Source organism: Borostomias antarcticus (assembly GCF_949987555.1).
Source record: "Borostomias antarcticus genome assembly, contig: scaffold_156, whole genome shotgun sequence".
Classification (NCBI taxonomy): Eukaryota; Metazoa; Chordata; class Actinopteri; order Stomiiformes; family Stomiidae; genus Borostomias; species Borostomias antarcticus.
In genome coordinates this window covers 168654-184006 of record NW_028176739.1, presented here as the reverse complement: position 1 = coordinate 184006, position 15353 = coordinate 168654, and the positions used below count along the sequence as shown (strand labels likewise).

The 15353-nt window shown below is 44.1% G+C and overlaps 1 protein-coding gene across 1 annotated transcript; it reads left to right on the top strand.

Annotated features, from left to right (window-relative positions):
* Positions 1 to 395: 395 nt before the first annotated feature.
* On the top strand, positions 396 to 1742 carry LOC311328171 (trigger factor-like; the record flags this gene model as incomplete). The annotated part of the gene is made up of 1 exon (XM_084462183.1): positions 396 to 1742. One exon carries the CDS (start codon positions 396 to 398, stop codon positions 1740 to 1742), a length of 1347 nt encoding a protein of 448 aa, XP_084318309.1.
* Between the last annotated feature and the right edge of the window lie 13611 nt (positions 1743 to 15353).

Below are 15353 nucleotides of genomic sequence, written 5' to 3'. Positions count from 1 at the left end.
CAATCATTAACGGGGATAAGCGTGCTTATCCCCGTTTTTGTATGTTTCATCCAAAGAAACTGCCCTGATGGGGCCGTATGGACCAACTAGTCCTTGGCTTTGAAGAACCGTATATGAATTACAGGTGTAAAAAACTGAGCAAACCTGTTGTGTTTTTGGTCTCTAGACTGTACTTCTTTATATAATGCCTGTCCAATTCGTTGGTTTTTACCGGAGGAAAGTGAGAGTGGCGCGAATCCTGTAGGGATTTGGAATGTCTGAAATAAAGAGAGTTCCTTTGCTTTGCTTGGTTCTGATGTGGCAAAACGTGTGTTTATGCATTTTTTGGATACATTTGCTAGTCTATGCGCCTTTTAGCCAATTGTTTACACAGGTTTTGGCGGTGAGGAACAAAAATGCAAGTCTCCCTTGAAACAACTCTAGGTATTGAGCGCAAGCTGACAATAACGCTTTCGGTTGCAGACATTGATGGTGAAGTCAATAAGCGTCTGCAGGATCTGTCCAAGCGCGTCCGTCTGGATGGCTTCCGGCCGGGCAAAATTCCAATGAAAGTGGTTAAGCGTCGCTACGGTGCTGGTGCCAGACAGGAGGTGCTCGAAGAGATGATACGGTCTTCCTTTGTTGAGGTGATTCATGAGCAAAAGCTGAATCCTGTTGGCACACCATCTGTTGAAGCCAAGTCTGACAATGACGAAGGTTTTACCTTTGTTGCTACCTTTGAAATCTACCCTGAAATCGCCTTGAATGAGTTTAATGGCATTACCGTTGAGCGTCCAGTTGCTGAAGTTCGGGAGTCGGATATCGATGAAATGATCGAGACTCTGCGCAAGCAGTGTTCCTCTTTTGAAGATGTTGAGCGTGCTGCTAAGCTTGGCGATTGCCTCACCTTTGATTATGTCGGTACTAAAGATGGTGAGGCGTTTGAGGGTGGCAGTGCAGAGAATTCGACTCTGGAGCTGGGCTCTGGCCGTATGATTCTTGGCTTTGAAGATGGCTTGGCCGGTATTGCTGCTGGTGAAGAGAAAGTGCTTTTCCTGACGTTACCTAAAGATTACCAAACAGAAGAGCTGGCTGGTCAGTCTGTTGAGTTTGCCTGCAAAGTACACAAAGTATCTGGACCAACTCTGCCTGAATTGAATGACGAGTTCTTTGCGCGCTTTGGTGTAACCGATGGTGGTCTGGAAGATTTCCGTAAGGAAGTGTCCAAGAACATGGAGCGTGAGCTGCGTCAGGCTGTAAAGAACAAGGTCAAGAACCAGGTGATGGACGGTTTGCTGAATATTCACGAAGTAGAAGTGCCTTCTGCTTTGACTTCTCAGGAAATTGATCGCATGCGTGAGCATGCTGTTCAGCAGTTTGGCGGTATGAATGGTGTATTTGACCATAAGCAGCTGCCTGCAGAACTGTTTGAAGCGTATGCGAAAAAGCGTGTTGCTCTTGGCCTGTTGATTGGTGAAGTGGTTAAGCAGCGTGAAGTCAAGGTTGATGATGAGCGCGTACGTGCCATGATCGAAGAAATGGCTTCGGCTTACCAAGAGCCTCAGCAAGTAATAGATTGGTACTACAGTAATGATGAGCAGCTGTCTCAGATCAAGTATGTTGTTCTGGAAGAGCAGGTAGTAGATACTATTCTGGAAGCGGCTCAGGTTTCAGAGAAGACATGCGGTTATCAGGAAGCGATTAAGTCTGCTGCACGCGCTGTTGAAGCTGAAGAGGCAGCACAACAGGAAGAGATTGCCTGATCCAGCTGGTAGAAGGCTCTTTTTGAAGAGCGAGTGGGAGGGGTGGCTGATTTATCGGCTACCTGACGAAGCAGTTAAGGTTTTTTTGGCTACGGTCGTTTAAATCTGGAATGCAAGCGATTAACTAATGTGTCTGTTTTTCATAACTGACAGAGTGGTCGCTTTCCTTCGACTTGGCAAGGAGTTAAGACAGATATGTCCCAAATGATAGACCCGTCCGCAGTGGCAATTAACAACACAGGACTGGTACCTATTGTTGTTGAACAATCGGCCAGAGGTGAGCGATCTTACGATATCTATTCCCGCCTCCTTAAAGAGCGGGTGATCTTCTTGGTAGGTCAGGTTGAAGATCATATGGCAAATCTGGTGGTTGCTCAGTTGTTGTTCTTGGAATCAGAGAATCCTGACAAGGATATCCATCTATATATCAATTCACCTGGCGGGTCTGTAACTGCTGGTATGTCAATTTATGATACCATGCAGTTCATAAAACCTGATGTTTCGACCATGTGTATCGGTCAGGCTGCTAGTATGGGGGCGTTGCTTCTGGCTGGTGGTGCCGCTGGTAAGCGTTATTGTCTGCCTCACTCTAGGGTAATGATTCACCAGCCACTTGGTGGGTTCCAAGGGCAGGCGTCAGACATTGAAATACATGCTCGTGAGATACTTAGTATCCGTCAGAGGCTGAATCAGGTTCTGTCTCATCATACTGGCCAACCTTTTGATATTATTGAGCGTGATACTGATCGTGATAACTTCATGAATGGTGATGAGGCTGTTTTGTATGGTCTAATCGACCAGGTTATGAAACGACGCGGTTCAGGTGGCAAAAAGAATAAAGAATAAGCGGACAGGCTCTACTTTGTACTAAGCAGTAGATCACTTTCCTGCAATCAATGAAAATAGCCAGCCTGTAGTGTGCTATTTTCATTGTTAAATGGTTCCTGCAGGTTGATTTTTATCCGAAGTCGTTGGACACTAACTCAGTGGTGGAGTTCACCTAGTATTGTTGAGAACTCTATCAGAATAGTTTTCCAGAAGTGTGCATGAGGCTGGATGGTCACGCATGAATTCTGGTTGCACGCTGATCAAGCACTTGAGATTATGTACTGGTGCCTGCATCTTGGCAGGTGTGTAATCGTGAATCATGGAGCAGACGTTAATCAGTCTTATGGATAAAGTCTGCTTCCACTGGACAGTGCATGGCAGGCATTGTCCGTATAACAGGGTAATCGAATGACCGACGAAACAAACGGCAAGGGTGAAGACAGTAGTAAGCTGTTGTACTGCTCTTTCTGTGGAAAGAGTCAGCATGAAGTGCGCAAGCTGATTGCGGGCCCTTCCGTATTTATATGTGATGAATGTGTTGACCTGTGCAACGATATCATCCGTGAAGAAATTCAGGACAGTAGTGGCGAAGAGTCTTCTGATAAATTGCCGATTCCTCGTGAGATCAAGGAACTTCTCGATGAATACGTAATTGGCCAACCCAGAGCCAAAAAAGTCTTATCTGTAGCCGTATACAATCACTACAAACGTTTGCGTTTTGGGGATGCTAAAGGCAACAAAAAAAAAGATGATGTTGAGCTGGGGAAAAGTAACATTCTGCTGATCGGTCCTACCGGAAGTGGTAAGACTTTGCTGGCTGAAACACTGGCGCGCATGCTTAATGTGCCATTCACCATTGCTGATGCTACAACCTTGACTGAAGCTGGTTACGTTGGCGAAGATGTTGAAAATATAATTCAGAAACTGCTGCAGAAATGTGAGTACGATGTAGAAAAGGCCCAGATGGGTATTGTCTATATTGATGAGATTGACAAAATTTCCCGTAAGTCGGATAACCCGTCCATTACCCGTGATGTTTCTGGTGAGGGTGTTCAGCAAGCTCTCCTCAAGCTGATTGAAGGCACTGTTGCGTCTGTCCCTCCTCAGGGTGGGCGTAAGCATCCTCAGCAGGAGTTCCTGCAGGTTGATACGTCCAATATTCTCTTTATCTGTGGTGGTGCTTTTGCTGGCTTGGATAAAGTCATCCTAGGACGTACGGATAAATCTGGTATTGGCTTCTCTGCTGAAGTGAAGAGTAAGGAAGACAAGAAAGATCTGGGGGAGACTTTTAAGGAAGTTGAGCCGGAAGATCTGGTGAAATTCGGATTGATTCCAGAGTTTGTCGGTCGTCTTCCTGTTATTGCAACGCTTGAAGAGTTGGACGAAGATGCGTTGGTGCGTATTCTTGTTGAGCCTAAAAATGCACTGACCAAGCAATATAGGAAGTTGTTTGATATGGAGAAAGTTGAAGTTGACTTTCGTCAAGACGCGCTTCTAGCTGTAGCGAAAAAAGCCATGGGACGGAAAACCGGAGCTCGTGGGTTGCGTTCAATACTTGAGGCCGTTTTGCTTGACTCAATGTATGAAATTCCTTCCGATGAGAGTATCTCCAAGGTGGTTATTGATGCTTCTGTTATCAATGGAGACTCTGAGCCGCTGTTGATTTATGATAACTCTAAAACGCCTAAGGTGGCTATTTCGGATAAGTGATTTTTGTGTGTCCAAGATTAAACCATGCTTTGCGGGGTTTCTTTATGACTGCTTTGTGGAACTGCTGGATAAGGTTGTTAACGTGAGTGGACTGGATAATCCATTGCGCTAAAAATGCTTCAGCCTTTGTGTACATATTCATGTTACAGGGAAATAGTGATCTGAGTACTTTATTGTCAGGTAAAGGCTCAGAAGGAGCTATTGGGCACTTTTCAAAAAACATCACCAAGCCTCACGTCCTTAAAATCCAAAGGCTGTAGCCAAAATTTAAGCATCTAACCCACGGTTGTTACTTCCTTAACGGGAGGAGTGGCTGAGAATATTGCAATCTATTTATTCTGATTTTGGTGTGGTTCCCTTGCTATGACACCCCATTCATTAGTTCTTCATGATTACGAAGGCTAGAGCGTTGCTTATGTAAGTTACCATACGCCTAGCAATATCTACTTGAATCCAGCGAGCGTAGCTTCAACACAAACTCTGCCCTTTGCAAACTCCACTTTTCCTAGGTTAGATCCAACTGTCATGGGTCAAATGGTGGCAAGCGCCATCAATGACTCCACTGGCAATCTGATAGCCAGCATCTTAGCCTTGTCAGAGCATAGCTTGGTACGGTTGTTTTGAAGATAGTCTGCACACATTAACAATGTCTTTCAGTTTTGTCAGACCTCTCTTGCTCGCACTTTGTCTGATTCCCATGGCACCTTGACAGACTCTCACCTGAGGATCTTTAGGGACCGTTCTGCCACCAAGTTTGCGATAGCCTTATCAACCTTGTCGTGTAAGTAGTGACCGGCTTTCCACAGATATTCAACGTGAATTAGACGAGATAATCACTTGCACTACATAGGCTTCAGCCTTTTTGTACATATTCATGTTACAGAAAAATAGTGATTGGAGTACTTTATTGGCTGGGAAATGCTAAGAAGGAGTCATTGGGCACTTTTCACAAAACATCACTATACCTAAGCATTTAACATTCAAGGTCTGTAGCCAAAATTGAAGCGTTGAACTCACGTTATTCAAGTACATGGATAAAGTCCATGAGGATGGTTGCCTTAACTCCATTCTTTTTCATAATCACGGTAATCAGTTTCCGCTGATGATGGTGCCCATCAATAACAATGACGAACTGCCGTTTCTGTTCAGGATCTCGTCTGAGCGCTGCTTATAAAGTTTCTTCTATCACGGCTTCCGCCTTTCTTTCTACACTGTCCCTCACTCTCTTATTCCTAGAGTGAGGACGGAATCTAACAAACGTGAGTTAGACGAGATAATCCCTTGCGTTACATAGGATTCAGCCTTTTTGTAAATATTTATGTTACAGACAAAGAGTGATTTGAGTACTTTATTGGCTGGCAATGGCTCGAAGGAGCCATTGGTACTTTTCAAAAAGCATCACCATGCTTCAAGACTTAAAAATCCAAGGCCTGCAGCCAAAATTGAAGCGTCTAACTCACGTTAACAACGTTGTCGCTCTTTCGATCCATATCCATGACCGATTCTGCCGTTTGAGGATTGGGTTTTACCGTATGAATGGTGGCTACTTGTGCCATTTGTTTGCGATCTTTCTTACTCTCGGACTGAGTCTGGTTTGCAGTCTCTGCTGACTCTTTTGCGCGTTCTTCAGGGTTGCTTCCTTCAACCATTCCTAGCACATCACCAAGCAATTACTGTCAAAACTGCGGATCTGCAGGTCTTCTGTTTGCTCAATCACAACCTTGCGCTGTTTGTAAAAAGCTTATGGTGTGGTTTTTTTGATACGACAATGCAGACGCTAAAACATCATGTTTTTCGATATATTCGGTAACGAAAAAGAAACGGTTTTATGGTGATATAACATCGTCAAACCAATAACTACATAGGGTGAGGCTGCATTGTCGTATCAAAAGAGCCGCACCCATCGTCGTTAACTGGTAGCGACGGTGAGCAAAGAAATCACGTCATAAAAAAGATCTCCAGATAACTTACTAGCTTGTTTGGTTCTGTCGCAGTCAGGCGTAGCAGTTACAGCCAGAGGTAGTAATAGCGTGTTCCCGCTGGATGCTCAGTTAAACCTCAATACTGTCCAGTACTATGATGGCATGTGGGGAAAAATTGTCATCGATGTGATTGATCTCTCTTATGATCGAACGCTTAAACGACATCATTAGAGTTGCCAAGGTATGGTTGGAAAACGATAGGCTATGCAACTGGGGCGGATACGGCTCAAGACTTTTCGGCTTTTTACGAATAGCACAAGGTGGGGATTGAGCAAACAGAAGACCTGCAGATCCTCAGTTTTGACGGTAAGGGCCTAGTGATGCATCCGTGATGGTTGAGGGAAGCAACTAGGAAGAACGTGCAAAATAGTCAACATCATCTGACACAGGCTCAGTCCGGGAGAGAAAAAAGATCGCAAACGAATGGCACAGGTAGCCACCGTTTATACGGTAAAACCCAATCCTCAAACGGCAGAATCGGTCATGGATGTGGATCGGAAGAGAGACAACGGTGTTACATGCTGTCCTTCCACTAGGAGTCAGAGAGTGTGCGTCAGTGTAGAAAGAGAGGTGGAAGCCGTGATAGAAGAAGCTTTCGAGTGAGCGCTAGGCGAGATCCCGAGCAGAAACGAGAGTTGGTCATTGTTCTGGATGGGCACCATCATCAGCTGAAACTGATTACCTAGATTATGAAAAAGAAGGTAGTTATGGCAATAATCATCATGGACTTTATCAGTGTACTTGAATATCTGTGGAAAGCGGTCACTGCTTACACGACAAGGTTTATGAAGCTATTAATCTGGGTGACAGAACGGCCCATGAAGATACTCATGGGAGAGGCTTACAAGGTGGTCTTGGGAATACGGTAAAGTGCTAGTAAGAGAGGTCTGACAAAACGTGAGGCCTTGATAAGTGTGCAGACCTATCTTCAAAAGAACCGTTCCAGGCTTTGCTATGACAAGGCGCTGGCTGCTGGTTATCAGATTGCCAGTGGAGTCATTTAAGGAGCTAGCCTTCATTTAATCAATGACCGTATGGATCTAACAGTGGCAAAGTTGAGTCTGTGAGGGGCTGAGGCTGTGTTGAAGCTATGCTCACTGGATTCAAGTGAAGATTGACAGGCGTATTGGAACTCACATAAGGAATGCGCTCGCCTTCGTAATCATGGAGAACTAATGAATTGGGCGTCGTAGCCAAGGAACCACGCCCGTGAAATGAGCGTATGTCTAGAATACCTGTACTTTCAGGAACCAGAGCTGACAAGAAGTATCAAAAATATGGAGCCAACAGGATTGATTAGGTCAATTGTATATCTAGCTTGTTGAGTAGAAATGGAAGTATGTCAGTTCATGCAGTAACGCGTGACCTGTTTATGATATGGCAAAAGCTGTCAGAAGCAAGCCAAGGCACTTTATGGTCAGGAATATTTTTTCGTTAGCATTTTGTCGCCAGCTGTCAGTTACTGCAGGAACGACCGTTATGGCGGTAATCATTAACAGCGCATACAGGTTCCTGATTACTATCGTGCCTCAGCCAGATTAAGGAGTCTTGCTCCAATGTGGTAAGTTCGTGCAGCTATGTAACAAAGCATTGATACCAATGCTTTCCAATCAAAGCTCTGGTTGAATAGATAACAATATTCAGCAAGTTATCTTGGCAGATACTTCTGGTTAATATTGAGGTAACTGCCTTTCAGATAATGTTTGACGTTTCCGGTCATGGTGTTGACCCTCGTAAACGACTCATAGCCATCTATTTGTGACCACCACCTGTTACCACTGCTGTATGTGTGTGTCTGGTGTCGGCTATTTCTGTGAATGCACCGAGGCCATCACTGACAACACCGCAGGTATGATGACCGAGATGCTTTTGCGCCCAGAGTTCCAGCTTCTTTTTCCGGAAACTGGTGACCATGCTGAAACGCATATACAGCTGGTGATTTACCTCGTTGGTTTGCACAGCGGCAACAAATTAGTGCTTGTTTTCAGAACCTCTTCCCCGGTTGCCTTTATATTTTTCACCACCACAGTAGGAATCATCCATCTGCTGATGTCCCTGCAGGGGACGGCTGTCATCCAGTTCTTTCATTACCTGCATAATCCTGTGCTTCAAGCGCCCAGCAGCAGTTAAGAGATTACCAGCTGTCTAGATAGCTTTAGGGCAGATATTCCATTCTTTGTCTGAGTCATTAAAAATATGTCTAGGAACTAGGTGGTGGATGGTAGTTTGCCAGCTTTCAGAATGGTGCCATTGGTTAATAATGTCTGGTGACGGCAGCGGTTGCACTGGTAGAGCTCACTGGTTTTTAGGGTGCAATACTCTCGGCAATAACACAGAGACATTCAAACTCATTTGGCCATCGCCATTTGAAAAACTGGTCACGGCATTGTTGTTCCTAGCCATATTGCTGGAAGAACTCCACAAGGCTAATGCTTTTTTGAAACTGATTTTGTTCTTGGCCATGATGCACCTCATACTTCGAGGCAAACCGGTGTCGGAAGTTTAGACGGGAATGAGGACTAGGTAGATGGTAATAAGGTGCAGTTTGTGTATTCACTAAATCCCATATATATCTATTGTGATGCTCTTTAATTCATGTAAAGAGACTGGAATGAAAAACATAAAGAGGCCGATGCAGCTCAGTCTGATGAATGTGATCTAGAGGGATAGTAGATACTGTTTTGACTTTGATTTTTTTTGTTGATTCACTCCGTACTACCATTTGGGCTATTTCGTTATCTGGTTGAAATGAATCGTTACTGGTAGTTGTTATGGGTGTTTTTCACTGTTTGCTTCAAAGATAAAACTGTTTTTAAGCTGGGAATGGCCTTTTTTGCTGAGAAGATAAATTAAAAATATGGTTTGTTTGAATTAACTTGATGTATATGCAGCTTAGGTTGGGAGAAGATATGTGTATTTTCTGACGACTGGTGTGGAAGGACTTTAATATTTGGTCGGAGCGAGAGGATTTGAACCTCCGACCCCCACAACCCCATTGTGGTGCGCTACCAAGCTGCGCTACGCTCCGCCTCTCCTGAAGAGTCGTTGTAGAGTCTCTTCCGAATGACTTGTCATGTTACCTGAAAGACGTTCTTTTGCAAGTTCTTGATGTCACACACTTCTTTGTAGCATTGTCGTACCAAAATAGCCCCCCCATTGAGGTTTAACTGGGCATACAGTGGAAACACGTTGTGTTGCTTTTGCTGGCTGTAACTGTGACGCCTGACTACATCAGAACCAAACAAGCTGGTCAGTTGTCTGGAGGTACTTTGTTCTAACGTGATTCCTCTGCTCACCGTAGCTACCAGTTAACGACGATTGCTGCGGCTCATCATTGGCCTGTTTATACAGATACCATTGGAAGAGAAGGAGCAACACTTGTTGCCTTCAGTCCGGATATAGCTCTCTATGGTGCCATGCTCTTGTTCAATAGTGGATTCAAGGTGCTGAATGATAGCGTCCAGATGATCACGAGCTGGTGAGAAGAACGAATAATCGATGGCATTGGCGTAGGATGCGTTCACAATAGCCGGTGTTATGTAGTTATTGGTTTGACGACGTCATATAACCATAAAACTGTCTCTTTTTCGTTACCGGATATATCGAAAACCGGATGTTTGAGCGGCTGCATTAGCGTATCAAAAGAACCACACCCAAATGGTTTTATCAAAGCTTAACGCATGTTTGACTTTTTTAGAGACCATTAAAGCTTAAAATCCCTGACTTACCAAGTGTTATAGCGGTAATAGTGTACGGTAGCGCAACATAATTATGTTTAACTTGGCGTCTATCAACGTGTAAGTTTTCCGTTATTCTCGGTTTGTTAGAGTTTGGTCATATTGGCTTAATCTCTTGAAAAGCGCGGATGGTATACTTTTCTGGGAAGTAAGAAAAGTCGAACATCGCGTAAGCTGATTAATCTCTGAACTCCGATTATGTTTGCTTTATTACCACCGTTCTTCAGTAAGCTTGAGTAGCCCTACTGGCATTGGTCAGATACGCGTAGCCATGTAACCAAGCCACGATACCATTGTTTTCAAATTAAAGTGGTGGTTGAATCAATAACAATATTCAGCAAGGTATATTCTAGGCGTATTACTAGGCCATTACCGTCAAAACTGAGGATCTTCATGTCTGTTGTTTGCTCAGTCACAACCTTGCGCTGTTCGTAAAAAGCGTCAAAGTCTTGAGCCATATCCTCTACCAGTTGCATAGCCTGTCGTGTTCCAACCATAGTTGGTCAACTCTCACGATGTGGTTTAATTGTTCGATCATAAGAGCGATTCATCACATCGCTGACAATTTTTTCCTCATGCCATCAGAGTACTTGTCAGTATTGAGGTTTAACTGAGCATCCAGCGGAAACACTCTGTATTGCTTCCGCTGGCTGTAACTGCGACGCCTGACTACAATAGAACCAATCAAGCTAGTCAGTTGTCGAGAAGTATTTTTTCTGACGTAACGTCTCTAATCACCGTATCTACCAGTTACAGACGATTGCTGCGGCTAATCATCGGCCTGCTTATCCAAACTACCATTGTAAGAGAAGGCGCAATACTCCGTTGCCTTCAGCCTAGATATAGCTCTATATGGTGCCATGCTCTTGTTGGAGAGTGGATTCAAGGTGCTGAATGATAGCGTACAAATGTTCACTAGCTGGTGAGAAGCATGAATAATCGTCGGTATTGGCGCAGGATGCGTTTACAAGATGTGGTGTTATGGAGTTATTTGCTTTATGACGTTGCATCACTATAAAACTGTTTCTTGTTCGTTACTTGATATATCGTAAACATGGTGTTTTAGCGGCTTCATGTCGTATCAAAAGAGCCATATCATTCTCCGTTTGTCTCCATGGTTTTCACCACCAAGGTAGGAATCATACATATGCACATGTCCCTGCAGGTAACGGCTGTCATACAGTTCTTTTATTACCTGCATGAGCTTGTCCTTCAAGCGCCAAGCAGCATTGTAAGAGATTCCCAGCTGGTTTGATAATTCTATTGCCGATATGTCATTCTTGGTTTTGGTCATTGAAAACATGCCTAGAAACCAAGTTAAATGGTAGTTTGCTAGCTTCCAGAATGGCGCCACTGGTCAATGATGTCTGGTGGCGTCAGCGGTTGCACTAGTGGAGCTAACTGGTTTTTAAGGTGCAATACTTACGGCAACAACACAGAGGACATTAAAATCCATTTGGCCAAAAGCATTTGAAAAACTGGTCTAGGCATTGTGGTTCTTGGCTATATTTCTGGGAGAACTCCACAAGGCCCAAGCCTTTCTGAAACAGAATTTTGTCCTTGGCTATAACGCACTTCCTACTTCGAGGGAAACGGTGCCGTAAGTTTAGACGGAAAGGATGATTAGGTTAGATGGTAATCAACGTGAATTCGATGGTGAAAGACAGTGGAGCCTCAGCCACTTAGCTATCTTTAGGATACGAAATCAGAGATAACGAATTGTAGGCCCATGTGTCTATTGTAGTGCATTCTGTGATACGGCTGATTTCTGCATAGCGTTGTGAATCACAATAGCATAGACGACTCATCTGTCATTCAAAAAGGCCTACAGTGATATACAGACCATCGCTCAGTGAAATAATGGCCATCATCATCTATCTCCATCAGAGTGCCTTTTGCAATTTCAAGCACTATTACCAGTGATTGATCACACAACATAAATCAGACTATTTCCAGAATTTGGTATCCTACGAGCGTTTGGTAGAACTAATGAAACATACTTTGGTATCACTGACGGTCTATCTAAAGTCTTAATGCGTGGGGTAATCAACGGGCCTGTTATTTATTGATTCGATGCCTATCGTTGGCTGTGACAACTGTAGGATCAATAGCATAAGGTCTTCAGTGAAGAGGCAAACTGGGAAAAACGTCTATAGGTTGGGAGTTTGATTCTAAGTTACACCTTATCATTAACCATTTTGAGAAATTATATAATTTTGCCTGACAACGGCTACATCGATGACCGTAAACCAGTACCAGATATCAGCGAACAGTCAATGGGTTGGATTTATGAAAATAATGGCTATGTTTCTGAGAAGTTGGTAGTTTAGTTGCAGGAGGAAGGCCTGCACCTAGTAACGAAAGTCAGTAAAAATATGAAGCCAAAAGAGCTAAAGTCCTTGGATAACGTGATATTGATGGAACTGGCAGTAATAGAAAGCGTAAATGATTAGGTGAAGAATATTTTGCAGATCGAGCATACTCGACATCGTTCATCATTTAACTTTGCTGTAAACTTATGGGAGTATTGATTGCCTATGCACGGCAGCCAGAAAGCCACATATTTGATGTTTAAGTACTAACAGAAGGTGTACCAATGTCTTTCTGAGCGTCGGGCTCACATTAATAGGCATATTGTTGATTAATGTTTTACTGTCAGGCATAATATGATTTAATCGTCGCTTATATGTTTGGGATCATAATGCTATACGTCATGTATTTGAGCACTTACAGTTTGAATTGGCTTTGCTTGAGCCATAACAGTTGCTAGCTAATGGAACTTTATGGATTTTCAAAGGACGAAAGGGTAGACATCGAAATTTATCTGAAAAAGCCACATCTTAGGGAGTGCGACCGGGCTTACGGGTGATGATGGACTGTACTTTAAAGTGAGCTAGGTGAGATAAGCCATGTGCTACATAGGCTTGAGCCGGATGTGCATATTCGTGTTACAGAAAAAGAGATTTGTGTACTTTAATTGGCGGGCAAAGGCTCCGAAGGAGCTATAGGGCGCTTTTCAAAAAAACATCACTATGACTCAAACCTTTAAAATCCAATGGATGTATCCAAAATTGAAGAGTCGAACTCATATTATGCTAGGTGTTTTATGTTGTTGGCTGTCTATGTAATTAATATGTAATATTATTGTGTTCTAAATGCCTGCAAGCTTTCATTTTTATATTTCCTGTCCTGTATAGGCCCGTGAATGGCAGGCCTACTGGTAATGAGCATAAAGGGGCTGAGCTATGGATAATAAAGATACTCTGCAACTGTCAGAGCACTACGAACTGCCTCTGTTGCCCCTCCGTGATGTTGTGGTCTACCCGTATATGGTAATTCCACTTTTTGTTGGACGGGAAAGATCCATACAGGCGCTGGATCATGCCATGTCAGGTGATAAGAGAATTCTGCTGGTAGCTCAGAAAAACGCACAAACGGATGATCCGCAGGCGGAAGACCTCTTTTCTGTGGGCACCGAGGCTAGCATTCTTCAATTGTTGAAGCTTCCTGACTGTACCGTAAAAGTTTTGGTGGAAGGTGAAACGAGGGTAACGATTGACTCCATCTATGAAGATGATGGATTGGTTATGGCTAAAGTACATGAACAACTGTCAGAGCAAATTAGTGACCGTGAAGGTGAGCTGCTTGTGCGCTCTGTTATGTCGCAGTTTGAACAGTATGTTCAATCTAGTAAGAAAGTACCTAATGAGGTACTCAGTTCACTAGCAGGTGTTAAGGATCCAGCTAAGTTGGTGGATACCATCAGCGCCCATATGCCTATGAAGATCGAAGACAAGCAGAAAATGCTTGAGGTCGTAGACTTGGGAGATCGTCTGGAATACCTGATTGGGATTATGCAGGGAGAGATGGACTTCCTTCAGGTGGAGAAAAAAATACGTGGCCGCGTTAAAAAACAGATGGAACGCAGCCAACGTGAGTACTATTTGAACGAGCAGATGAAAGCCATCCAGAAAGAGTTGGGGGATATGGATGACGCGCCTAATGAACTGGAAGAACTGAAGACAAAAATCTATCAGGTAGGTATGACTAAGGAGGCCATGGAGAAGGCGCTGTCTGAACTGGCGAAACTGAAAATGATGTCGCCAATGTCTGCCGAGGCCACTGTGGTTCGGGGATATATTGACTGGATGCTCAGTGTACCATGGAAAAAACGAAGTAGAGTTCGTCACGATTTGAAGCGTGCCCATGATATCCTCGAAGCCGATCACTACGGTCTGGAAGAAGTTAAGGAACGTATTCTTGAGTACTTAGCGGTACAGAAACGTGTTCGCAAACTGAATGGCCCAGTTCTCTGTCTGGTAGGTCCTCCGGGTGTTGGTAAAACTTCACTAGGTGAATCGCTGGCGCGGGCTACCAATCGCAAATTTGTAAGGATGGCATTGGGGGGCGTTCGTGATGAAGCCGAGATTCGTGGTCACCGTCGCACCTATATTGGCTCTATGCCTGGGAAGCTGATACAGAAAATGGCGAGAGTTGAAGTCAGGAATCCACTTATTTTGCTAGATGAGATTGATAAAATGGGTTCTGATATGCGTGGCGATCCTGCTTCAGCATTGTTGGAGGTGCTGGATCCTGAGCAGAACAACTCATTTAACGATCATTACCTTGAAGTGGATTATGACCTCTCGGATGTCATGTTTGTTTGTACATCTAACTCCATGGGTATTCCAGGCCCATTGCTGGATCGTATGGAGGTGATCCGAATTCCTGGTTATACAGAGGATGAGAAGCTAAATATTGCCAAGTGCTATTTAATTCCTAAGCAGATTAAACGTAGTGGCCTGAGAAATGGGGAGCTTTCTTTCGCCGATGGCGCTGTGCTGGACATTATCCGTTACTACAGTAAAGAAGCCGGTGTCCGTGGACTTGAGCGTGAGATTGCTACAGTCTGTCGTCGTGCCGTGAAGCGAGAAGCGCTCTCTGAAAAAAATCGCAGTAGTGTAGTGACGACAGAGGTGCTTGAAGATTTCTTGGGTGTTCGCAAATTCACTTATGGCCGTGCTGAAGACCATGATCAGGTTGGTCAGGTGACAGGTTTGGCTTGGACGTCAGTGGGTGGTGAATTACTGACTATTGAGTCCGTTGCGGTTCCTGGTAAAGGACAAATTATCAAAACTGGTTCTCTGGGCGATGTTATGCAGGAGTCAATTCAGGCGGCTTTAACGGTTGTTCGCTCCCGTGCCGTCGCAATGGGGATTGATCCCGACTTCTATCAGAAAAATGATTTGCACATTCACGTGCCTGAAGGTGCGACACCCAAGGATGGCCCAAGTGCAGGGATTGGTATGTGTACTGCCATAGTGTCTATTCTTACTGGTATTCCTGTCAGGGCA